This window comes from Setaria viridis, chromosome 5 (genome assembly GCF_005286985.2).
Source record: "Setaria viridis chromosome 5, Setaria_viridis_v4.0, whole genome shotgun sequence".
In the NCBI taxonomy this organism is placed as follows: domain Eukaryota; kingdom Viridiplantae; phylum Streptophyta; class Magnoliopsida; order Poales; family Poaceae; genus Setaria; species Setaria viridis.
The window spans coordinates 31,381,657-31,407,384 of record NC_048267.2 but is presented as its reverse complement, the minus strand read 5'-3'; the positions used below and the strand labels follow the sequence as shown (position 1 = coordinate 31,407,384).

General features: G+C 47.6%; 3 protein-coding genes and 1 long non-coding RNA gene across 4 annotated transcripts; 3 read left to right on the top strand and 1 right to left on the bottom strand.

The window, feature by feature from the left end:
* Positions 1-2,250: 2,250 nt before the first annotated feature.
* Positions 2,251-2,776, top strand: LOC117856428 (putative ripening-related protein 6). Its single transcript, XM_034738798.2, has one exon. It carries the CDS (start codon positions 2,251-2,253, stop codon positions 2,656-2,658), a length of 408 nt encoding a protein of 135 aa, XP_034594689.1. The 3' UTR covers positions 2,659-2,776.
* A 608-nt stretch (positions 2,777-3,384) lies between these two features.
* On the top strand, positions 3,385-5,390 carry LOC117854814 (uncharacterized). Its single transcript, XR_004640383.2, has 4 exons — positions 3,385-3,548; positions 3,641-3,831; positions 4,211-4,257; positions 5,104-5,390. It is a non-coding gene; the product is annotated as an uncharacterized lncRNA (long non-coding RNA).
* Positions 5,391-9,532: 4,142 nt separating this feature from the next.
* LOC117857585 (plastidial pyruvate kinase 2) lies at positions 9,533-16,402 on the top strand. Its single transcript, XM_034740332.2, has 12 exons — positions 9,533-9,917; positions 10,573-10,860; positions 11,112-11,277; positions 11,873-12,007; positions 12,088-12,198; positions 12,281-12,369; positions 12,591-12,653; positions 12,906-13,081; positions 13,740-13,842; positions 13,916-14,064; positions 14,939-15,047; positions 15,920-16,402. Exons 1-12 carry the CDS (start codon positions 9,657-9,659, stop codon positions 16,025-16,027), a joined length of 1,758 nt encoding a protein of 585 aa, XP_034596223.1. The 5' UTR covers positions 9,533-9,656; the 3' UTR covers positions 16,028-16,402.
* Positions 16,403-23,048: 6,646 nt separating this feature from the next.
* Positions 23,049-24,278, bottom strand: LOC117854950 (acidic endochitinase). The gene has a single exon (XM_034737213.2). It carries the CDS (start codon positions 24,171-24,173, stop codon positions 23,286-23,288), a length of 888 nt encoding a protein of 295 aa, XP_034593104.1. The 5' UTR covers positions 24,174-24,278; the 3' UTR covers positions 23,049-23,285.
* Between the last annotated feature and the right edge of the window lie 1,450 nt (positions 24,279-25,728).

The following is a 25,728-nucleotide window of genomic DNA, read 5'->3' as shown; positions in this document are numbered from 1 at the left end:
AAAGATGAAAAGGGAATCAGCCCATGAAGCGTATAATAACCGACCTAGTACGAGTCGTACTTGTAAATATTCGTTTCCATTTGAATTAGGGATAGAGTTCTAGTCAGATAAGAAGTCGTCTGTACGGGGCTATAAATAGCCACTTTTGTAGATCTGTAATTATCAACAACTCAATACAACAAACTACTATTTCCTCGTACTTACTTTCAAGCAGGCAACTTCGCCAAATACTTTCTTATTTTTCACGAGTTCGTACGGGTTGGCGGGGCTGCATCAACTTGACCTCCGGCCGATCTTGTAAGTTCCGTTTACCGAGTAAATTCTAAGCTTTAACTTCGGGCGCATCGCTGTTGTTTCATTTAGATTTATTCACTAGTTATCGATATTTACTAGAATTGTAGGTTTTACCTGTTTTTCTAGTTCTATCACCAGTTATCCAGCTAGGAATCGGCAATTTCGGCTTTTCTCATATTTTGCCGTTTAATTTACTTATTTTACGCATAGCCGACTAGATCTGTTCCTAGTGTTGCTACTGTAGCGTTGTACTGATTATTCCAATAGTTCTCATTCACGCTGCCTGGTAATCGGCTGCTTCATAGCCGATTTCTTTATTACGGCAAATCGGCCGATTCGCTGATAAGCTCTCTCGAGATCGGAAATTTAGCCGATCGCGACTTCTGGATCTGACACGTTCTCTTCCTTGCCAATCAATAGGTCAGATTGGCTGGCACGCCGCGCGAACCGCACCAGGGCAATCACCCGAACAGGAGTTAAGCAGATTCTCCCGGGTCGTGTGTTAAGGCGCTGGGGATTCGGTCGGCCGATTTCTAGCGCCAACAAAAACGGGACGCATCGAGAGTCAGTTCTCTACTAGTGATCATCTTGTATCATGTCGAATACTTGCATTGGTCGTAGAGATTTTCCTTCAAATATTCGCCGGTTGCGCTCCTTCTATATGTTCCATGCAGTGAGGATGAGGTACGCTGCTACCGATCGGCCTTGCTTCCTGTTGAATGCCGCAAGTGATCGCTGCCACCATTGTTCCACTTCTACATCTTCATCTTCCGGTATGCTGATTATTCCCCCGTCCAGTTAGATACTAGCATCCATACCTCTTTAGCGTAGGTGCATTGGAGGCACAGATGCACTGTTGCTTCTATTGCTTGATCACATAATGGGCATTCCGTTTCACATTCTCAATTTCTAGCCACCATCTAATCAGCTGTTAAAAGCTTGCTTTGTATCAACAACCACGCAAAAAACTTATGCTTGGCCTCAGCATGAGCTTGCCAAATGGCTTTGCATTCAAAGGTACTGTAAGTTCCCCTTAGCTGTGCTTGGTAAGCTGATCTTAGAGGTGTATGATCCATTAGCAGTCCACCTCTATTTGATTTTGTCCTCCTGGTTAGTGAGTTGAACATTCTGTACCAGTCCCATATACAGGATGACAAACTCTGCCATTTGTTCCACTCGTATGGGCCGCCAATTCATCTCAGTTATTACCGCTGTAAGATTAGCGACACCATGAAATTCAAGAACATCGTTTTTACAAACGTAATTTGTTTCTGCCTCCAAAAGAGACATTAATCCCGTGTGGTGCATCGAGCATAAGGCCAGTCTCAATGAAGTTTTATGAAGAGTTTTATGGACAATAAATTTTATACTACATCAGCAATTTTGCTGACTTGGCAAGGTTATTTATGAGGAGAATTTCATCATATGTGAGAGGAGTTTCATCCCTACGATACTCCACTGGCACAGTTACCTAATTCTCAATCTTAATAACTATGCAAAACTGGGCTCACGAAACGACGTCGTACTTATCTCCTGAAATGGAATTTCGTATCTTTGTTCGTCAACAAAGCACACACGCCTACACAAGGCTAAGCCAAGCTAGCGACTAGCGAGCACGCGTGTAACTGTGCAAGTAGGAGTATTTATATATCCGTTGCTTCGCCTGCAGCACGCACATATTTAAGCGAGCACATCTCGTACCAGCCCGCCAGCAACCCAAGCCCCCTACGGGCCACGGCAAGTGTTGCGCTAGGCCGGCTAGCTATCTTTGAGCGATAAGCGAGCGAGCACGAGAGCTCAGCAATGGCGAGCACAAAGCTTGCTCCGGTACTGGCCGCGCTCCCTGCATATGCTCGCGTCGTGCGCCGCGGCCCGGCACCACGCCGACAAGCCGGACCCGCCGTGCGGCTCTGGTGACAACGACGAGGCGCCGACGTCGCGTTGTCGGTGCCGGGCATGCGCCACGAGAAGGGGCACCCCCACCACCACCCCAGCAACTGCTCGTCGCCGGCCGTGCCGGAGCGCGGCGGCACCCCGGCGGCGATGACGGTGAGCGGCTTCCAGTTCCAGCAGGACGAGGACGGCGGCTTGCCCGCGGCGTGCGACGGGCGCTACCACAGCGACCGCGACATGCTGGCGGCGCTCTCCACGGGGTGGTACGCGGGCGGGCGGCGATGCCATAGGCGGATCCGCTTCGCGAGCGCGCGCACGAGGCGCGCCGTGGAGGCCGAGGTGGTGGACGAGTGCGACTCCCGGCGCGGGTGCGGGTGCAACGTCGTCGTCACGTCGCCCGCCGTGTGGAAGGCGCTCGGGCTCGATACCAACGTCGGCGAGGTGCCCGTCACCTGGTCCGACGACGTCTGATGACGCCTGGAGCTGGCGCGAGATCGTTGTTCTAGACCCTTGTTACGTGGAGCGTCCGTATGTGTAGGCGGTAGCCGTTCTTAGCTCGGTGTAGAACGGTTATCAGTTAACATGCCACTCGTCGTTGCTACTATTATGTGGAGTAGCAGAATAAACGTACGTCACGTGTTGTCGTCAGTCTCGGTTAAAAATGGCATGGTGGTGTTTTGTTTAACGACGCTGACTCGTCACAAGCACGTCATCTCTTGGGCCCTCATGTACTCCGGCGCGGACGAATACAGTGACTCCGTGAGCTACTGCTGGCCTGCCGATCACGACGAGCACCAGCTGGCAAGGCGAGCAGTCGAGCACTCTCGGGCAACTTGGACGTCGGCGAGCGTGCAGTTTGCAGCCGTGCGCCCGTGCTGCTCTCCACCAGGCAGCGGATCGGAAACGGCAGCTAGCAGCCGACCGTGCGTGCGATGCGACTCTACCAAGCGGCCACCCGGCGACCGTGCGACATTATGGGCTTAACAGTTTGGTTATGTTTGGGCGCCATAATTCTGACCTGATTGCCAAAGGCAAAAGTCTCTCCAGAGTCCAGTACCATATCTCGACTAGCTAGACAGTAGGCCTGCTAGTGGGGCGGGGACAAATGGGGATTTCAGATCGGGTTGTTGCGTGGGGTTCGTTTGCATGGGTAGTTGTGGGTTTAGAGGCCAGTGGGTCGGGGCAGGGTGGGTCTGCTGCATTTGCGGGTCGGGAGCGGGTTAGTACGGATTTTGTTGACCTCGCGCAGCGGCTCATGGGGCACGGGGCACCTCGCGTCGGCGCGTCCTTGCGCCCGCAAGTAGAAGGTGACACCGCCGCCCCTCCCGTGCAAGATCCTCGTCCGACGGCCACGGATCGAGGTATTTCTCTCCCATCTTCCCTCTCCATCTCCTCCTCCGCATCACCCCTTCCTGTTCTCCTCAACGGCTCACTCCCTTCCCCTTCTTGCTAGATCTATGGGGGAGGCCTCCATACTGAGCGCCGCCGGCCAAGTCGCCGAGTACCGCGCTGACGCCGGATTCGTCGGCCTCCAACCCAGCATGTTCCTTTTTCTCTCGGAACCACACCGGCAACAATCAAGGTTGCACCAACAGATCCCGTCCCAGGAACCACACCGGCACCAGGTCCCTTCGAGAAGTCAAGGTGCGCCTCCTTCCCTTTTCTCTACAATTCACTACGATCTGTCTCTCTCCAACGGAATGCAAAATATATGTGTATATGTTCTGTTTCCAATTCACTACGAATGGTCAAATGCAAGTTAATGAAGAAAATTGGATACTGTGCATCCGACAATCTTGCAAAATATGTGTATCTGCTCATCTGATTTACACTTCTCAAAAGGTTTAGGTTGTTGTTACTGTTAGTGTTAGTCTCAATGAAAGATTATGGATATACATTGTCAAATAGTCAGTAGTTTACAGCAGTAAATCGGCGTGTTCTCTCTAAATTATTGGTTTGTATAAATAGGATTAGTATAGAAACAGAATAGCACAACCTGACATAATTATCCTTATCTGTGTAGTCCAGGAGCAAGTTAGGAACTTTGAGAAGCTCAAATGGATCCTAAAGGTACTCAACTAATATGATATTCTATCATCGGGTGTTATGTTGACTGAAAGTCTGATAAACTAATCATGTAGCTAGGATCATCGCTGGTTAATTTCTGAACTAATCTGTATAGTCTGATGAACTAATCATGTAGCTAGGATCAGCTTCTGCAGCTTAAAAAAGTGCCTGTTAAGCCCCCATTAGCAGGCCTATATTCTTGTGAAGTTTCTCAGTTAATGGTCATGTCTATTATTTTTGGATGTCGATGGCATTTGTCTTTGTTTTCGGAAAAGATGTGCGCAGGACTACCAATCTACAAGATTGTCGTTTGGCATTTGTTTTTGTGTTCGGAAAAGGAGGATTTGGCTGATCATGTCTATTATTTTTGGATGTCGATGGCATTTGTTTTTGTTTTCGGAAAAGATGTGTACAGGACTACCAATCTACAAGACTGTCGCTTGGCATTTGTTTTTGTGTTCGGATAAGGAGGATTTGGCTGTCTAAAGAAATATTTGTCTTGTCTTACATGAACCGCTACTAGGATGCTGTCCGGAAATACAAGTGCAGTGATCCTGGCTAGTAGTTTCAGTTCACTGACATGGTGTTTCAGTTCCATCTCTGAATTTTTTTGCAACATTTCATTCACCTCTGAATATTTACTGCAGTAGTGCACTGACCTGGTACACATGTTATACATCTCCAGTAATCCAAAAGAGTTGACAATATTTTCTGCATCTTGCATATATCTGTCTGCATGTCATTGTTGTGAGTTTTTCTAAATAATATGCTAGATTTTTCTGTGTTTGCCTTTGCATCTGCAGCCACCTGACATAATTATGTTTCTATCTATCATTGTGTGCATTCCAGAAGGGGGAGTTCGAAGAAGCTCAAATGGCACAAACAATGTCCTGTGTGGAGTTGCTTAGTTAGCAGTATGCTATTGTTTTCTGTTTCACGAACAATCCAATATGAAACTATCATACAGCACATTGTGTTCCGTACTGAATCTTTTCCTTTTATTTTTTTACATCGCTGATTGAAGAAACTTTGCCTCTGTCTCTGCAAATGTTCCAACAGCAAAATTGGGGAACTTGGATTATAAATATTTTTGTTTATGTACACTAGACATTGAGTTTAATTTGGATATTTACTTATGCGTGTGCCATGTCATGTCGTACTGTCATGCGTCTTCCATGCATGTTAAACTGATGGGATCATCTTTGTACATGTGTTCTCTTATATTCACATGTTCGCAATGTGCACTTGCACTAGTTGTATGTATCTTCTGCATATTCCGAGTCCTGAGATGTAACAAGGTGAGATATGAAAATCGCAAAGTTTCTTAACAGTGCTAGTGTAGGTGCTGCAAGTAAAAGGGCACCAGGCAGCTGCAACCCATTGCACCCGTGCTCGGTGGGGCAGGGCAGGGTGGGTAGACTAGTTAAATATATGAGGTGGGGTGGGTCATTAGTTGTAGGTAGGGGCGGGTACAGCCCCCGTTAGTAGGAAGAAAATTAGGTGCACACCGGATGCAAACCCCATCCGGTGCACACCCGTGCGCTCGCGTGACGCGTGGACGCCAATTCCAATCCGACGGAAGCACTCACGATACTCGTCCAGCGGCTCGCTCGCTCCGGGAACCGCGTGCGCCAGCGGCTCGCTCGCTCGCTCGGCTGCATGGATGCGTTTTCTCCGCCTGGAAGGAATTAACGCCAGCTAATCGCACGGCTCGCTCGCTGAATCAGAAGTGTTCTGATGTCATCCTCGGCTCCTCGCCCATTCAGCGAGCCCCCCAAAACAAACCAAATCAAATCAAGCAAAGCATTTTGTTGTTGATCGATGCATAGCCAAGGCCCGGACTAACCATCCAGCTGGGGTAGCCAGATGCAAAGCCTGTGTTGACTAGCTAATTACTCTAGTAGTCCTCCGTACTCCATTAGCACACTGCTGTTAATTACTAATCAATGGATTAATTTGATTCCAATTACCGCGCCAATTCATCCTTGAGAGCCAAGCTCATGTCGAAATGATACTACCACCTGACGAAGAAGACGACGGCTGAGCTGGACTGACAGCGGCAGCACCGAGGAGGAGGACACGCGCGACTGCTGCGCGATTAGCTGGCGTTAATTCCTTCCAGGCAGAGAAAACGCATCCATGCAGCCGTGCGATTCGCGAGCCATACAGCCGAGCGAGCGAGCGAGCCGCTGGCGCACGCGGTTCCCGGAGCGAGCGAGAGCCGCTGGACGAGTATCGCGAGCGCTCCCGTCGGATTTGAATTGGCGTCCACACGTCACGCGAGCGCACGGGTGTGCACCGGATGCGGTTTACATCCGGTGCGCACCTAATTTTCTTCCACGTAGGCCTGCTGGACCGTACCAGGGTCTTCAGATCGATCGCATGCGGGACTGGGAGTCACGGCGTCGCAAAAGGAACGTGATATTACTATAGGTGATCTCGCGTTGTGCTGCAGTTCATCTTCTTCATGTCAACGTGCCCATGGTTAATTTGGAGGGGAGGCTGATAGGGGTCAGTGTGGCGGCAGGCCAGGCCGGCCCGACGAAGATAGCGTAGCGCGGCGAGACAATCTGTGGGCCAGTGTGGAGATAGGGGCGCACGCCAACAGGGTGAAAGTGTGGCGTGGCTGGCGAAGTAAGATTGGCGTCATCGACATCGGCCTTGTTGAGTTGCCTAACTTTGAGCAACCCAAATTCATGTAGCAATACTGTAGCGTTTCGTTTGTATTTGTAAATTATTGTCCAAACATTGACTAATTAGGCTCAAAAGATTCGTCTCGCAAAGTACAACAAAACTGTGCAATTAGTTTTTTAATTTCGTCTTCATTTAGTACTCTATGCATGTACTGCAAGTTTGATGTGACGGGGAATCTTCTTTTTGCATAGTGTCAAAGGTGGGAGTTGGGGGTGAAGTAAACAAGGGCCAAGAGACAGTAGCCAAGCGGGTGATGAGACAGGGGAGCTCATCACTCGTTAGTATTGTAGCGTTTACATGGTGTTTGAATACGAGGTGTTAAACTTTAACAATATTACATTGGATATTCGGATGATAATTAGGAGAACTAAACATGAGCTAATTATAAAATTAATTGCAGAACCTTATGCTAATTCGCAAGATGAATCTATTAAGCCTAATTAATCCATCATTAGCAAATGGTTACTGTAGCACCACATTGTCAAAGACTAATTAAGCTTAATAGATTCGTCTCGTGAATTACACTCCATCTATACAATTAGTTTTATAATTAGTCTATATTTAATACTTCTAATTAGCATTCAGATATCTGATGTGATGGGTGTTAAACTTTGATGGGTGTTAAACTTTAACGTGTTGTAGTCAGGCCCTTACGCAACAACCAACAAAAGCTCGTCATTCACGATTCCGTTGGACTAACTGGGCCTACTTGGGTGGGCTGAACTGAACGTACGGCAAAGCCCAGTAAACTGACAAACTCAAGTGAAGTGCTCCTTCAGTCCTTTGCTTGTACACGCGCATCCTGCGAAATGAGAGAACACTCTGTCATGACAACCAAAAAAAGCGACAGCACCCATCGATTTACACGACATAAATGCCTGCAATACTTTCGATGCTGATGGACAACAACCTGAAATCATGTCTAGTCACGACATCTCAACCATCCAACCGATGCATGTGGTGGTGAATGATCGTGCTCGCCGAACTATTACCTTAATATTTTTTTTAAAAAAAAACTATTACCTTATTACTACACATAGCTAACCCAGTATTTCCTAAAAAAAAACATAGCTAACCCATGAGGTGCAGACTGTGCAGTAACCCTCATGATGATGGGACGCACGCAAGGTGGCAGCGTAGAAGGTAGAACTTTGAACAGGGTAAAAGACTCCTCTTGGGTCGGTGATGCAGTTGAACAACATTCTAGTCTTCTTCGGACCACGCCTTGTTTCTGTTCTCGCACGACGGAAGAAACGAAGCTGGTACCAGCGCTGCTACGTACACACAAGCTACCTTCGGCGAAGAATAAAACACCCAGCGCGCCGCGCGTCCATGCGGTGCCTATACCATTCCGGAACCTTTGCATCAGAAACGCTGTTACGTACATCACTACATCAGCGATCGTTAGTTGACTCCATCGTCCCCGCTACTTGCGGAAACGTGTTATTAGACGCAGCCAGAAACCGGAGAGAGCGGGAGGTCATTCCACATGTTTTTACCCAAGCTGCATGCTAGCACACCACGTGGTTCCTGAAACTGACTCTTCGCGCCGTGTCGACGACGTACTGCGGCCACATCGCCATCACGGCATCACCGTCGTCGCCAACAAAATAATCTCGATTTCCCTTTCGCTAGCATCACCGCGAACGAACGATGGGGCGGGTTAATATTTGCATTAACCTGTCGCATCGACGCAGACTAAACAAACACATCCTCATAGGTTTTTTTTTTGGCAAACACATCCTCACGTTTACCATGGGGCGTTTGGTTGCCTGCATCAGTCCAGCCAGCTCTACCGGTGCAAGATTTTCCGTTTGTTTGGTTTACGCATCTGCTCGGTCAGGCTCCACGCGTTCAAGATTCCCCCGCAGCCAGGTTCTGGAGATACGCAGAAATTGACCGTTTCTGCCGGGCTAGGCTCACGTGGTGCGGGTAATTAGCCATCTAATGACGGTATTAATGCATTATTAAGCACATATTAAATGATATTAATATATTTCGATTAATATTAAGGAGTAATAAGATAAACTAAGAGCTATAAGATAATAGTTTTCCCGTAATAAATGTCATTACGATGATTATTTATATATTTTCATCTCATACAACCTGTCCTTATACGAGCAACCAAACAGATTCTCGGAAGAACCTAACTCATACGAATAGGCAACCAAACACCATCCAAACACCATACTCCTGGACCTCGCTCTAAGGAGGCTGGCTGGCTGGTGCGAGCACTCTCCAGGCAACCAGGCCCCATGCCTCGCTGGCTCGCTCGTGCCAAACCATCGGACGTTTCTTGTTCGCAAGCTGCCTCGCGCTGGCGCTTCCGAGGTCACGCCCCCGCCTCGTGACCGGACCCAACAGAACCACGCCGCATGTTCCGAATCCCAAGCCAAAAGCCACGGCGGAGACTCCAAGGTAAGAGCACTGTTCGTGGATGAGGCGCGCGCCACGCCGAGGAGGCAGCGGGCGCGGAGCACGGCCGAGTGACGCCGCCAGCTCAGCCGTGGCTGCCGCGCGGGTCCCGCTCCTCTTCCCCACCCGCGTTCGATACAAACAAAGCCGCCGCATCCACAGCAATCCAGCCAGCCACCCTCGTCCTACCTTAAACCCACCACCCCTCCACCGCGCGGCGCGCACGGCACCACCCCCATCCGGCCTCCTCCCTACCACTTCGTCCAATCCCAAATCTCTCGCCGAGCTCGAGGATGGCGGCGCAGGTGGTGGCAGCGTCGGGCACCGCGGCGGCGGCAGCGGCCAGGCCCCTGGGCGGCGGATCTGGGGCGGACGGGCTCCGGCCGTCCCCGAGGCTGCAGCTCGGGGCGTGCGCCTCCAGGGAGAGGTGGAGCGGCGGCGCCGTGGCCGCGAGGGGCCGCCGCGAGTCGCAGGTGGTATCCGTCATAAGCCGCGCCCCGCGCACCGAGCCCGAGGTGCTGCCGGTGTCGCCCGACGACGACGCGGCCGTCAAGGTAGCGCGTCACCTCCTCCTCCTCGTACTGGCTGTGCAGTTGCGCCGCGCTGGTGGTGGGGGGACTGGGCTAGGGGGTCGCGCGTACCTGGGTGGATTTGGGATGGGGATGGGATTTTGATGTCTCAAGTTGCTGTCGAGCCGATTGGGCGTGAAAATTGGCTGTTCCTGATGGTGAAATTGGATTCGAGGTCGCTTTCGCCCTTGTCGCGGCGAAATTCGGAGGGCGGAATCGTCCGGGGGATGTCGTTATCGCTTTTTATCAATATATATATTTGCACATGAAATCAATTAGACTTTGGCGAGTATTTTCCTCGCTATTCCATGTTCCATGCATTCCTAGGACGTGATACTGAAGCTGTTTTGTTCCGCTTGTTTTATTGAGTAACACGAACACAAGTCTAAATTATGGTGCAACCCTGCAAATGTGCACATTTACCTTTTTGATTTGTTGCAACCTATTGCTTGCTGGTTGCCTGGACGTAGTTTTTTGTTTTCCTGTTTGCCAAAATGGCACCAGGCACTGTCAAATTTGTTGCGGAACCCGCTTCCACCAAGAAGGGAACCGCATAGACTTGTGCTAATGTATCCTTGGAATGGCACCTTTTGATTTGAAATTTGAAACCTCATTACTAATAATATCTTTATTTTGGCAGGAAGAAGCAAACTTCCAGCATCTTAAGGCTATCCAGCAACTTGCAACTGCAGCAAATGGTGTGTGGTCTAAACCAAATGTGAGGCGCAAGACAAAGATTGTGTGCACCATCGGTCCCTCAACCAACACTAGAGAGATGATATGGAAACTCGCTGAGACTGGCATGAATGTTGCCCGGCTTAATATGTCACATGGAGACCATGCGTCACACCAGAAAGTTATTGATCTGGTGAAGGAATATAATGCGTCACATACAGATAATGTGATTGCTATCATGCTAGACACGAAGGTTGGTATTACTTCTTTCAGGGCATCTACACTAAATGTAAAAAAGATAGGTAGTTCCTATCCTTGGAAGCTGCTTTCTTTTGGTTTCAATAAAGGGCAGAAAAAGAAGTCACTTTCCTGCAGTATTTTTAGTTCTTATTACTAGTAGTCTTAGATCCTCCTGCTAGGCTGCTAGTAGTTGATTCTCTATATTAGTGATGAATAGGATTAAACATTTCTTCTGCATTTGATTCATCTTGATTTACAAATCAGGGACCAGAAGTTCGGAGTGGAGATTTGCCTCAACCGATTTTTCTGGAAAGTGGCCAAGAGTTCACTTTTACAATTAAAAGGGGAGTTGGGACTGATACATGTGTCAGTGTTAACTATGACGACTTTGTTAACGATGTTGAAGTGGGTGACATGCTCCTTGTAGATGGTATGATGATATTATATTCCTTATCTAATATTCTATGTTTTGTCTCTCTTTTCTTCTTTTCTTTTGGCCAAGTGTCACATGATTGCACACATCGTCTGTGAAATCTGAAAACCCCAAAAAAATCACTTTTATCTAAAATAGTTCCAGTACTATTTTTTTTTGGCTTGCTTGTCAACTGCTGTCCATAATTGCAATAAAACTTTTCCTAGTTTTGCTCATCATAATGATATTCTTTAGTTTCTCCACTTACACATGATGTGGGTCTTTGCTAGAGCATTTGGATCTGAACTAGCACAAATTATTCATCAAATTTTTTTGAATGTTCAGACCAGGGTTCAAGACATGCTCGACTGTAATCTTTACATAAGAAATTGTCAGAGTATTGGTGTACATCACTAATTCAGTACTGCTCCAAATTTTCTGAGATGAAATTCACAAACATTAACTTTCTTCTGGCTTAGTTCCACATAACTGTATAACCCTTCAATTATATTGGTGTCAGATACCTGTTCAGTTTTGACTCTTATCTAATGCATCTTTGGTTTTCAGTGATTGTGCTTCATGTTCTTATTGAATTGTTGTTTTAAATTTTTAGGAGGAATGATGTCATTTCTGGTCAAGTCAAAAACTGAAGATTCTGTGAAATGTGAAGTTTTTGACGGAGGTGAATTGAAATCTAGGCGCCACCTGAACGTTCGCGGAAAGAGTGCAACCTTGCCATCAATAACTGGTAATAGTCAGCATTTTTTCCTTTGTGTAATGCATCTAATGTATGTGCTCTTGTTTCATACACCTATTTCAAATGTGCAGACAAGGACTGGGATGACATTAAATTTGGTGTGGATAATCAGGTTGATTACTATGCTGTTTCTTTTGTGAAAGATGCTCAAGTTGTCCACGAGCTGAAGGATTATCTAAGAAGTAATTATCAATCCTACTTTACAAACAATCATATCATGCACTTGTTCCATAATTCATTGAGTTCATTTTATTCTATTTTCAGGCCGCAATGCTGACATACATGTAACTGTGAAAATCGAAAGTGCAGACTCCATTCCTAACCTACATTCAATCATCTCAGCATCTGATGGGGTAGGAACTGGTCATAATTATGCATGGGTTTAGTGAAATGCCATCAAAAGATTTATCTTTGTATGAATGGTCTTGACTTGTATGAGAAATCATGAATATTTCTCTGATCTATTTTCCTCGTTCTGATTTTAGTTTTAAGGGCATGCCCTATTGATTTCACCACTGGAAGCTCTCACTTGACATTTCGAAGGAACTAACTAATTTAATATTGAACTGTATAGGCTATGGTTGCGAGGGGTGACCTGGGAGCTGAACTACCTATTGAGGAGGTCCCACTGTTGCAGGTATGATGTCACTCGATCATGTCTCTTATAAACTATAGCACTGCAATGCTAAAGTGCACACAGATATGCCTATCCAGTTGTTTGGATTACTTTGTATAGCTTGTTTATACATGGTAATGTAGCCTATATGTTACAGTCCCATTTGAAAGCTGCCATACCAATGCTTGCTCATGAGTGAAATTTATCTCCTTTTTATCCTAAAAAGATGACAGAAATTTGTATCTTCCTCAAATGCCATGTTCCTTCTTGCAGGAAGAAATTATTAGAATGTGCAGGAGCATGGGAAAGGCTGTAATTGTTGCTACTAATATGCTGGAAAGTATGATTGTTCATCCAACTCCGACCCGGGCAGAAGTTTCAGACATTGCTATCGCTGTTCGAGAGGGTGCTGATGCAGTTATGCTTTCTGGAGAAACTGCACATGGAAAGTATGTGTGTTTTGCTTTTTGTTCATAACAAGATATTTTCTACTGGTCTAATTAGCTAACTATATGAACAAACATATCTCACCTAATGTTACTAGTGCATAATTACCTTTTTTTTGTTCCATGAACAATTAGCTGTTTTACCAATACTTTTGCGCTGCTACATCATGTTATCTGGCGATTGCATTCTTCAAATGTTCTAGATACTATCATAACTGAGAGTGCGAATTAATACAAAAAGTGAAAAAACATACTGTTGCAGACTGAATTGCTTGCCCCTTCTGTTTGCTTCTATGGAATATGGAATATACTGTTTAATTTGTGTTCCCAGCATATCAAATCTGAACTCTTTAATGTCATAGATTCTTTCAGTTTCCTTTGATGTTTTAGGCATTTGGGATAATTCAATTGAACTTACAATGGACTGCCTGGTTTGATGGCATCTTGGTTATTCAAAGAAATAACTTAGGTACAATAGCTCCCTGAACAATATTGTTGCAAACAAATAGATTTATATAGATAAGGGTATCTCTATTTTTGGTTTGGAAGCTCTGGTCTCTCCTCCTTGGTTTGTATAATTTGCAAGTCTTATATATTTTCGTCCCCTAATTTATAATGAATATAAGAGTAGATATGACACTAAGCTTATGGATTTTGACAGATTTCCCTTGAAAGCTGTTAAGGTCATGCACACAGTTGCCCTGAGAACTGAAGCAACTATTCCTGGTGGAGAAACACCTGCTGACCTTGGTCAGGTTTTCAAGGTTCGACAACTTCAGTCTTTCTCCATCACGCTGATTAGCCACTTCCATTTTCTAACCACTTGTCGTTCTGTAGAACCACATGAGTGAAATGTTCGCGTACCATGCAACAATGATGTCAAATACTCTCCGAACATCAATAGTGGTTTTCACCAGGACAGGATTTATGGCTATCCTGCTTAGTCACTATCGTCCCTCTGGCACTATTTTTGCCTTTACAGATCAGTAAGTTTTCTACTTTTGTTCATAGGGATGCAGCCTACAATACAAAATCTGCTACTGTCCTATTTATATATCCTGTAATGTCTCCAAGGGCATATTTTATATAATCATACTGACGATGGCCTATTGAAGAGATGCTGCTAACTATTTGAGCACAATGAAAATTGAACAATACGTTTCTGTTTTCTTGTAATCTATCATAATTTTGGAATACGAACCAATTAGGCTGCCTTGTCCGACCCAATAATTTGTTAATAACCTTTGGAACAATCATGGCCATTGAAAGTGTGGGCATGTACTAGTGTTGTTTTAATGATGACGGATGAAACCAAGTACCCATTTCCTTTGAATCATATATGTGATTTTGTGGTTCACATGCAAGATATGAATTCTAGATAACCAAAATAGTGTCCTGAGGACATCTCAAGACTATGGATTCTTAGCCTATCGAAAATGAACCCTAGATGTTGGGCTTTGTGATTTATTATCAAGTAGTCCTGGAAGCCTGGAACCCAGCTATGTGTAGCCCCTCTACAATTGGTTGAATACTAAGTGTGAAGAGTTGACACCCAAAACGCTTCATCAGGCTGTGTGTTATGCTGATACATATTTAGGAAAGGGGACATTTGGTTGTTGCTGGACATAGAGTTTCTTATGAAATTGCTGCAAGAAATCTATAGTTTTAATGGTAAACTATCCACCATTAGCATTTCCTTGGAAAAAAGTGATATACTCCTGTTGCACAGGGGCAACTGATCTGAAACAGATTGTCTGAGATGAGTTTGTTTTTGGTTTATGTTTTCGCCTTTTGTTTATTTTTTTATTTACAATCCTCACATATCTTATCAAATAATTTTTGTTGCTGGTCTATTTACAGGGAGAGAGTTAGACAACGATTGGCTTTGTACCAAGGTGTATGTCCAGTTCAAATGGAATTTTCTGATGATGCTGAGAAGACATTTGGTGATGCTTTGTCCTATTTGCTGGTAATGACTCATACATCTTTTGTAGTTATTTTTGGTCACCTGGTTGATTATTTTTATTATATATTAATAACAACTTTAATTTGATATCCTCATGATACCAATTCATTATCAGATCATTATGTTAGTAACAGTATCCATACCGCATCTTAACATCGAGAACAATCTCACAGGAACTTAACATTGTTAAAACTGTAAAGTAGGTTTACCTACAGCTGCAACTTGGGCAAACACTAAACAGTGCGTGTCATGACATTCGCATCTTGATGTACAACATGGCCAAATCTGAGGCATTACCATTCACAGACTGAGAGGCCAGCCAGTCCTATAATTCATAAACAAAATGGGAGTAAATATGTTTGAAGCAGCAAGTGCAACCCTTTCCCCAGCGACTAGAGTTACAGAAAACCTTTAAGAATATACAAACAACCAAAAGAACGGGTGTGCTGAGAACAGCAGCCCTATATCTTGTTAACAACAATTGGCAGAATGAGAATAGCAACGATGGCTTGAATGTAGTTGCTGTCAGTGTACCATTGACTATTTCTAACCAAAGTTTTTGGGGCTGGAATATCTGATGCATTGATTTCACATCCTTATTGTGTGGTGCAATGCTGCACCAAAGTAATGTTGCTGAGGTAAATTAAGGTAGAATTCAGCTATCCACATAATAAGGCAGTCTGACCTGAACAGCTGTTGGTAGCAGAATGAGACATTACGAATTGCGCCTGCACAGCTGTTGGTAGAATTCATCTATCCACATAATAAAGGAATTGCGCCTTTAAGATCTGCTTCCCGCCCATTTTTATACAATTTATGAATTTATTTCACCAAGGATCAAAGATAGACCTCCTAATATGATGCCTTGTTTACAGAAACATGGTATGGTTAGGGACGGCGAGGAGGTTGCACTGGTTCAAAGTGGCAAACAGCCCATCTGGAGATCACAATCAACACACAACATTCAGGTCAGGAAGGTTTGATGCTGAGCGCATTGCAGTATTCTGATTGTCACGGACATCAACCAAGAAATTGATGTCTTGTGGCAAAGTTGAAGGCCTGATTATAATAATACCACGCAGGTATTGCTAGTTTTCCATTAGCTTGGTTAGCTTGTGTGTAGGGTATGTACTGAGAGCTGGTCCTGTGATTCTTTTGTCATTTGTTGTGTACTTCTCTGTTTTTATTTTCATGTAAAATGGCGTATGGCCAATCCTTTTGTTCATCCGGTTCTAACTGTAGCTTGGGAACACCGTAGGCTTCTCGTTGTAATACAGTTTGTCCTGTGTGTCTATGTGAAGGGCTTCGTTGTGAACATGGGCATTTTATCATCTAAAAAGACTGAATTATTGTAGGCAGCATAAGTGCATAACCTGAACCTACAACTCGACATATTTGCAAATTGAAATGCATTCTTTGTGGATCTCCCACACTTCGATCGAATCCGCTCGCCTACTGCTTTATACGTCTTGCTTGAAGAAGTTACGGGCTTCTTTTATTGCGAAATCTGGGCTGACTTGTAGGATAACCAAGCTAGCCCGTTAAGTAGCTTCAGCGAGTACATCCTGAAGTCCTTTTTTTAAGAACTACTCGCTGATTTAAAAAATATAAAATAGCAATGTGTGACTCATGAATGGAAACTTTTCAAAGAACGTGCATCGTCTAGGCTATATTTATAGCGCAACATGTCTATTGTTGGTCGACTTTTAGTCACCTATAAAGCTGAAGAAGTGCATCCCAACTTGTCGGCTGAAAACTACTCGCTGAATGTATGATTTTTTTTTAAAAAAAAGAATGTTGCCTAGCTTATGATGCATTTTCAGAAGTCGTCCATTGGTTGGCGACACATGACTATTATATATTTTTTAAAATTGAGAGACTAATTTTTGTGAAAAATGTAGAAAAGAATTCTCCGAAGCATTGTTCACGTACACGGTTGTTTAGCCCGTTTACACGCTACATAGTGCTACCCGTGTCCGTTTCATCATCCGTTTAGCACGTTTAATAGCTGTTTAACCTGTTTAATTGACCGTTTAGTCCGAATACATATCTAAACGATAGGTGACTTGCGTTACCACGACAGGCCGTAGTCCCAGTGCTTGCAGCCATTGCCCATGGGGCAAAAAAGGGCGGGCCTGCGCCAGTCTGCCTGCAACACCGTCTCCGAGGGGGGATGGTAGAGTCTATTGTCCGGTCATCTTCGTTTAATTTGCGGGTAGCAATCTTTTTTTAAGACGTGCATAGCATGTTTTTCATTAAGAAGAGAGAAAGTGTTATACAGAGGTAAACAATCTGGATAAAAAACATAGCAAAGGCAAAAGGAAATGAAACTACCAACAAAAACAAAACGGCTAACAACCACCGGAACTCGAAACCTAGAGCAACCTAGGACTCAAAACGTGTTGGAGGCCAACAAAACTCACCTGAGCCCAAAGCCTCGCCTCCTCCATGATCACTGGTGCCAAAGCCACCAGCTGCAGTGTCGAGCGCTCGTGTACCCTGCGGTTTCATTCCTTCCAAAGCAACAAGCGTCCAACCATACAAGGGAGTCAAAACCCTTCCGCCGAATCTTTGCGGCCGCCTTCCGTGCTTGTATCCACCATTCAGCTAGTAGGGACTCCATTTGCGACGTCAGACCGACCAGACCAACGTGCCTGAGGACGCGGAACCAAGTCCCGCGACTATGCACACAATCGGTCAACAGGTGGTCAAGGGTTTCCACTTCCTGCGCATATAGTGCACAGTCATCCCTGTCCCTTAAACCATGGCGCTATAGTTGATTGGAGGTCCAACAACGACCATTAAGGACCAACCCAACCAAAAAAGCGGCATTTGCCTAGCGTCTGCACCTTCCAAAACTGCTTAGCACCCAGCAACGACGACCGACCTAGGAAGAGTGCACAATAGGCAGAGGCCGAGGAGAACTAACTCGAGCCCGACCACTTCCAGATGAACTAGTTTGGGATTGTATTTAATACCCAATCTCGGATTAGGTCCCAGGCTCTAATGTATTGCACTACGACCTGCACTATCCGTGCTTGGGAGATATCGCGGACCCAGGGTCTGTGCAGGAGGCCATCCCTCACCGTGCGTGAGTTCCTAACTCGAGCCGATACCGCTGCCCATATGTTGGGCGCCAACGACCGAATGGAACATCCATTGATCCATTTGTCGTCCGACCAGAATAAGGCGGTGCGACTGTCACCCACCACAACAGAGACCGACATATTGAAGAAACTCTATGATTGCATCCAATAAGGAAATTTGAACCCTGACCAAGTTCTAGCTAGATCCGTGCGGGCGAGCCACATCCAACGCATCCGCGGGACCATTCCCATCAATTGCAGGTTTGGGATGCTGAGGCCACCTAGATCTTTAGGCGTTAATCTAGGCAACCACACATTTTCCACCTGAGGCCACTTTCGTCCCACACCAAAGGAAGCCCCCAGTGTATCGATTGCTTTGACCGCCCAAGGCGCGGCCTTTATGGCCATTGAGATGTGGACCGGAATAGCGCTAAGGGTGGACTTAGCGAGAATTAGACGACCACTCCTGTTAAGCATCCTCCTTTCCATGTCGGGAGTCTCCTAGCGACCTTGTTGACCAGTGGTTGCATGGCATCCTTTAGGAGTTTGCAGATGGAGAGGGGACCCAGGTATGTACATGGGAATTCAGACATTGTACATCGCAGGATGGCTTTAATAAGGTCAGTGTGATCAGTCGAACAATGTATTGGGAAAGCTTGGCTTTTGGAATAGTTTGCTGCCAGCCCCATCACCTTGTGAAAAAATGACAGGGTCTCCTTAATCAAAGTCAAATCCTCTGGTGACAAAAAACAACCACATCATCTGCATAGAGGGAAATCCGGTGTTTGATCGCCGACCCTCCCAAAGGCTCAAACATATCTCTGTTCTCCGCCGTGTTGATCATGGCATTGCAGCATTCCATGACTAGGACGAAAAGCATCGGCGATAGAGGATTGCCCTGCCTGAGCCCGCGACCATGACATATCCTTTTACCCATCACTCCATTCAGGAGAGCTTTGGTGCTTGCGGTTGAAAGGAGCGTCGAAATCCAGTTAGTCCAAGTTCTCGAGCAACTTATTGCCGATAGTAGCTCCACGACCGAGTCAAAGGCTTTTGCTAGGTCAATTTTAAGCATGACTCTTGGGATCTTTTTGGACGCCAGCGCCTTCACCGTCCCTAGGACGTAGCGGAAGTTATCTTGAATCTATCAACCTTTAATGAAAGCGCTTTGATTCGGGGATATCAACGATTGCAAGAGAGGGGCAATTAAAACGGTTAGCCAACGCTTTGGAGAAATTCTTCCCGAAGCTGTGAATTAGGCTGATTGGACGGTAGTCACCTAGTGTGGTAGGTTCAGATTTCTTCGGCAGCAGAGTTAGTAGGGCATCATTTAGATGATGGAAGCTTATGCTCTCATCGAAGAGAGAGCATCCAAAGCTCTAATGATGTCACCCTTGATAATCGACCAAGTCGACCGGTGGAGCCATCTAATCCCAGGGAGATAATCGACCAAGTCGACCGGTGGAGCCATCTGATTTCGGAGATTTGTTAAGGGGGAGTTCCTTAATAACCTCCCAAATTTCCTCCTCCGTAAATGGACGACCCAGGGAGGAGAGGTCCCTCGGGTAGCAATCCTCGACTACGACGAGCAAACCTCAGTGGTGATGAGGTGACACAAGGACGTGCGTGACGGTTTTGCACGCACGGCACATGGACTATTGGACGGGGTTTCGGCCTATCTGATCTGATCGATCTGACTTGCGACGGCGAGTGTGTGCCGTCGTAATCATGCGTCGTGGACCTATGGTTAGGAGTCCCGCGCGCCGCCCTCGTGGAGTCTCATCTTCGACTTCGAGTCGACCGACCTGCAGGCCCGTACATTATACGGTGCAAACGGCGCGACAGCGCCGGGCCTGCTAGATTGAAGGGCCGCCTAATGAGCAGTTAATCACCACCTAAGTGCTGGCTGACCTCTTTCCACGTTCTTCTTCCATGTTCCAAAGCCCACATGCGCTTCTTCCATGTTCCAAAGCCCACAGCCCAGAGCCAACAGAGGAACGTCGATAAGATTCACTCTTTACTCATTTAGCATGAAATGCTTATGCTAGTTTTTAGTATTGCAAAACATATGGAGTTATATAATGAAATATGAAATCTAAATATGTTTTGGTTATTCATATTTTTTAATATAGGATCTCATTTTGTATTTCGCACCAGGCCTCCAAAATTTTGGTACGGGCCTGGCGACCTGCGAGGCTGCGACCACTCGCCATCGATCTCCTTTTTGCGCAGCCGGCCAGCCGCACCCAGTCCTAAACGAGGCAGGTCCCAGTGCACCGGATATCTACTACCTATACTTGCCTGGGATCTCTCCGGCACCATGGTACTGTTCGCGGGTCCCATGACTTCAATCGTTAAAAAAAGAGAAAAAACTCCGGAACCTCTCCTCTCGCTTGCTCTCTCACACGCACCCGCCCTACGTCGCCGCTGATGCAGGTTGCGGCCTTCCAGAATCCAGAGCCATCCAGACATCGTAGCCTCTCACAGACAGACAGCACTGCTCTCTAGCAGCAGGCAGGCGTGCGGCGTGCCTGAGGTGCCTCCGCGCTCCCCAAGGGCCAAGGCCAAGGCCAACTGTGGCACCGGATAAGAATAAAGACAGATAATGTACATGCACGGTACTTACATAAGAAAAAGAAGTAAAATTCTGAGGAGTTCTTATATCCATAATGAATACTATTATCTATTGAAGCTTTATACAGTTCTTCAAACATCAAATTTATATACTTTTTCCTGCCACATACTTTCCACGAACGGACACACGGCATAGCGTGCTAACTTGGCAAACCTACTACTAATAATTATTAGAGTGAAATGCACCGGCGGCCCTTGAACTTGTCACGTTGTGCTAAATAGATACATCAACTCTGAAAACGCATTTTTGATCCCCAAACTTGCTAATCGGTTCACGCGACGTCCAAATCTCATTACCTAACTTAAACCCCCACCTGTCAGCTGCGGGGCCTACCTGTCATCCTCTCTCTTTTTTTTACCTCACCTTTATCTTCTTCTTTTTTTTTTCTCCCCGGCACCTTCGCCTGCCTCCTCCCACTTCCTGGCCAGTGCCGCCGCCCGGCCTCCTCCCCTGGCTCCTGCTGATGCTCTTCCCGGGCGGCCGGCGTAGCTCGTCCCTGGCGACTTTCGCCGCGAGTGGAGCTTGGCCGCGGCCCGGGGTGAGGCGGACGCCCCCGCTAGCGTGAGGCCACGGGCACGAGTGAGCTGGGGCCTGGGAGGCAACACGGAGTGAGCCACCGACGCAGGGAAAGGTGGAGGGCGGCGGCCGATGCGGTCACAGAGCAGCGGAGCAAGGTGAGGGGCGGCAGCCGACGGCCTGCGTGGGCGCTGAGCGGGGGGCGGCGCGGGCGAGCTGGGAGGCCGCTACCACTGGCGAGCCACGGTGGCCGGAGGTTGTGGCAAGGCTGACGGGCTATCAAGCCCCACAGCGGGCTGAGGAGGGGCGCGGCTGCCGGTTCGCTGGCGCTTAGGAGCGCGCTGGAGATGCGCCCACCGGCTCCTCCGCCTTCGGTGGTTCATCCGCAGAAGCCGTAGCTGCAGCATCGTCGGCCGCCGGCAGTGGCACTTCTGCTTCCGCCGTCGTGGCATCAGGAGCAGTGGGTGGCTCCGGCACCGGCTCGCCGCCACCCGACCTCCTCCCCCGACACCATCTACCTCATCCTCCTCCCCCGCCATGCCAGCATAGGAGACCGTGCCGCTCCCACCGCCGTAGGAGACCTCCGCGCGCACGGCGGCGTCGAGCTTGGGGAGAGCGTCGAGGAGGACGAGAGGGAGGAGATATGGAGAGAGAGGGGGGGCTAATTATAGTGTAATCAACGTTTTAATATAAATTGCTAGGATTTGGACCTAGTTGACACGATTAGCAAGTTTGGGGACCCAAAAATACGTTTTCAGAGTTGATGTACCTATTTGGCACAGCGTGACAAGTTCGAGGGCCGCCGGTGCATTTCACTCTAATTATTAGGCTGAATATACTAAAGTGGCCAAAAATCGACAATTTCTTGGTGCATCACTGTTGGGAACATGTATTCAATTTTGAATTCTATTTTATTTATTTTTTTCATTTGATTCAATACATTAATGTGATGTTGAGCATAGTACAAAGATACTGTACCGTTATTTTGAATTTTTTAACAGGCACGCATCGCGTGCCGATCTGGCTAGTTATTGTCCTTCCGGCCGGCGGCCGCGCAGCGGGGCGGGCGAGCGACGCCAGGCAACAGCATGCAGAGAGTGGCACGGGCGCACAAGCGCACGGCAGGTCGGCAGCAGGGCGCGGCCGTGCGGCACATCGCTGCAGCCGTCGGCAGCGGTAAGGCGAGAGCGCGCGCGGCCGGCGCGCGGCCGGCCGGCTTCTTACCGCGATGCGCGACGCAGGGCAGCAGGAGCAGCGTGCTGGGCGTGTACGCGGCGTGCACGCAGCACTCACGAGTGGCAGCAGGGGCGCCGCGCTAAAAGCTATGGCAGTTGGTGCTTGTAGACGTTGTGATCCATCGCTTTTGGGTGGTTGCCAGCTTTGTGCAGTGGCTTTTTCAGGGAGATGAAGTTAAGCAGAGAGAGAGAGAGAGAGAGTTAGCCAGATTGGATGTTGCAATGACTTGTTGGAATGAGTTGTTGCGGTGGAAAATTCAGCTAAAATGTTGCGTGAAATGTTCGCGTACATTACTGTGGTAGGATCTTTTTTTCATGCGTTCCGAGCTTATACTTCTTGGATGTTGCACGCAACGTACGTAGGACCTATGTTGCAATGGGAATTTTTCTACTGCATGATCGCACTGATACTAGCTAGTGCACGTTCGGGCCCTACCAGCTCTAGCTGTACCGCGTCGTCGTCGCTCCGTTATATAGCGACATGCATTTCAATGATGCAAGACATGCATTTCAATGATGCGAGAAATGCATGTGGTCATTTTGTAATATAACATATTGCCATTCAACTTTTATTCATCCGGTATAACACAAACTCTACTACTCTTACATACTAGCCAGTTCATTACTAGACTATGCGGTGTGTATAGCAGCTTCCATCTGTCATCTGATGATCCGCTCTTATTATTGTTTTTATTCCGATGTTATAGCTTATAACGGATAACCACTGTAACACGTTCGTCTGCAGTAGCTCGAAGCTTCGTGCATCTGCTCAGACGCTGCCCTTCACCTGGCCGCTGTAGTTGTTCTGCACGTCGTAGAAGCGGCTCCACAGCATGATCCCGCCATAGCTGCCGATGCTCTGGATGTCGGGGATCACCTTCCCCGTCAGGTCGCCGGGCGCGATGTACCCGCTGCCCGCGGCGTCGGTGGATGCCGGCAGGCCAAGGTAGAAGCTCCCGGCCGTGACGCTGCTTGTCCACGTCCTCCACGCGTTCACCAGGTTGGTGTCGTCTCCGTTGGCGTACGAGCACCCGGGGTTGTTGTAGAACTGGATCCACACGTTGTCGAACTGCCCCGTCTGCAGCGCCGGCCCCAGCGACGCGTCCGGGTAGGGGCACTGCGGCGCCGCCGTCAGCATCACACTACCCTTAGCCTTGAGCGCGTTCGCCAGGTCGTCGTAGTGCGCCGAGTTGCCGTTCTCGATGTCGAAGTCGATGCCGTCCAGCGCGGCGTCGCCCAGCGGGCGGGGAGAGCCGCTGCCGCCCAGGTAGTAGTCCCACAGGTAGTTGGCCACGCTGTTGGCGTCGTCGGTGGAGGACAGGCCGTAGTTGCCGCCGCCGCCGCCGAGGGAGAGGAGCACCTTGATGCCCTGTGACTTGCACGTCTGGATTTCGGAGCTGAGGAAGGTGCAGCTGCCGGGGGAGCTGGGGTCACAGTGTCCGGCGAGGTTAAGGACGGGGGTTTGTCCATTGCCGAAGGTGCTTAGGAACGCGATCATGACGTAGGCGTAGTTTCCGGAGTTGCAGGTGTCGGCCAGGGAGCCCTCGCCGCCGTTCTGGCCCCAGTACACGGCGATATTGCCAGCACTGGCGATGCCAGCCATTCCGGCAACGAGGAGAAGGGCCAGAACAGGAGGCCACTTGAGATTAGCCGCCATTTTGCTTAATGATCTCGACGATGAGATGAGTACAGGTATGCTTTAGCTGGTTATTAAGAGGACTGATATGTGTAGTACGTGCTTTGGCTTGGTGGTGAAGTAGTGGTAGCGTGGAACCCGTTATATAGGGGCGTGTGGTTGAATCATTCCAAGCTGACAGAGACGGAGGGAGAAAGAAATTACAAATAGATGCTGGAAGTTCGGCATGTCGTCATGGCGTGGCCCCTCTACGAAGATTTGACAATTCACAATTGACTTGTTGCTGGTCATGTACACACCATGACGAGAGGGGACATCTCTATAATACGAAAGCTGGTCAGGTTCTCAGGTATTTCTCGCGCCCTCATTAAGCCACGTCACCGGCTAATCCAAACCGTTCATTTCCCGTGCATTGGTTGATCGGGTGTCGGTGGCAGGCTCAGAGCTATTCGCTTTGCGTCTCTACGCTTCTTCGATAGTACACCATCCTCGTCATGTCTCTCATTTTTTTTCTCCCGCAGCGGGTCATATGACGATGAATCGCCGCCATAAATGCGCAATTGTAATATTTTGTTTGTATTTGTAAATTATTGTCCAAATATTGACTAATTAGGTTCAAAAGATTTGTCTCGTCAAGTACAACAAAATTGTGTAATTAGTTTTTAATTTCGTCTACATTTAGTACTCCATGCACATACCGTAAGTTTGATATAATGGGAAATCTTATTTTTGCATAGTAACAAAGTTAGGAAAAAAGAGGACTAAACAAGACCTAGTCGTTGGCGGGCGTGGTGCGCGGGGTGACGGAGACCGCAGTGCCTAACGGCAACCACGACGCTAGTATAGTCTCATCGGAGATCGCATCGCACAGGCGAGGTCCACCGGAACGGACTTGAATCCGCCAACCGCAACGCGCAGCCGCCGCGAAGGCATCCGGAAGAAGCACGCCGGAGGCTAAAAGCAGCGGCGGCATGCTTGTCTAGCGTTGGAAGATGGGCATGCTTAACTGGATGTGGAGTGATGCACGCGACAAAGCAGGCACGGCACGGCACGGCGACAGCCCGAGTCCGTGGTGCTCTTTGCCAGCGTCTTTCCTGGGGTTGGCTGTGGCGGCACCCTGCATCAATTCACACGATGCTCTTCTACTACTGTAGTATCGTAGGATCTGTTTGACGGAATGTAGCATCAAATCAGTTGTGTTCCATCTATTGCAGTACAAGTGAATTGCCTACCTCTTTTCATCAGCTTAAGTTTTTGGGTTGAACTGATTGGTGCATGCAACTCAATATAGTATTAGAACTAGAGGTCTCGAGAATCCTAACGGGCGCGATTAAATAAAATAATTGCAGCTCACTCCAATCTCCACGCATTCAGCCTGAGGGAGCTTGCATGTGAGGGGGGTGTTGAGATAAATGAATTGCCCACCCCTTCTCGTCAGCTTAATTTTTTAGATTGAATTGATTGGTGCATGCAACTTAATATCATCCGAATATGCTAGAAAAGCACTAGTGCTTGACAGCTAACATGAAGCTCAATTGCCAATCTTGTGTGTGCCCTGCACATGTCTTCCTGAACC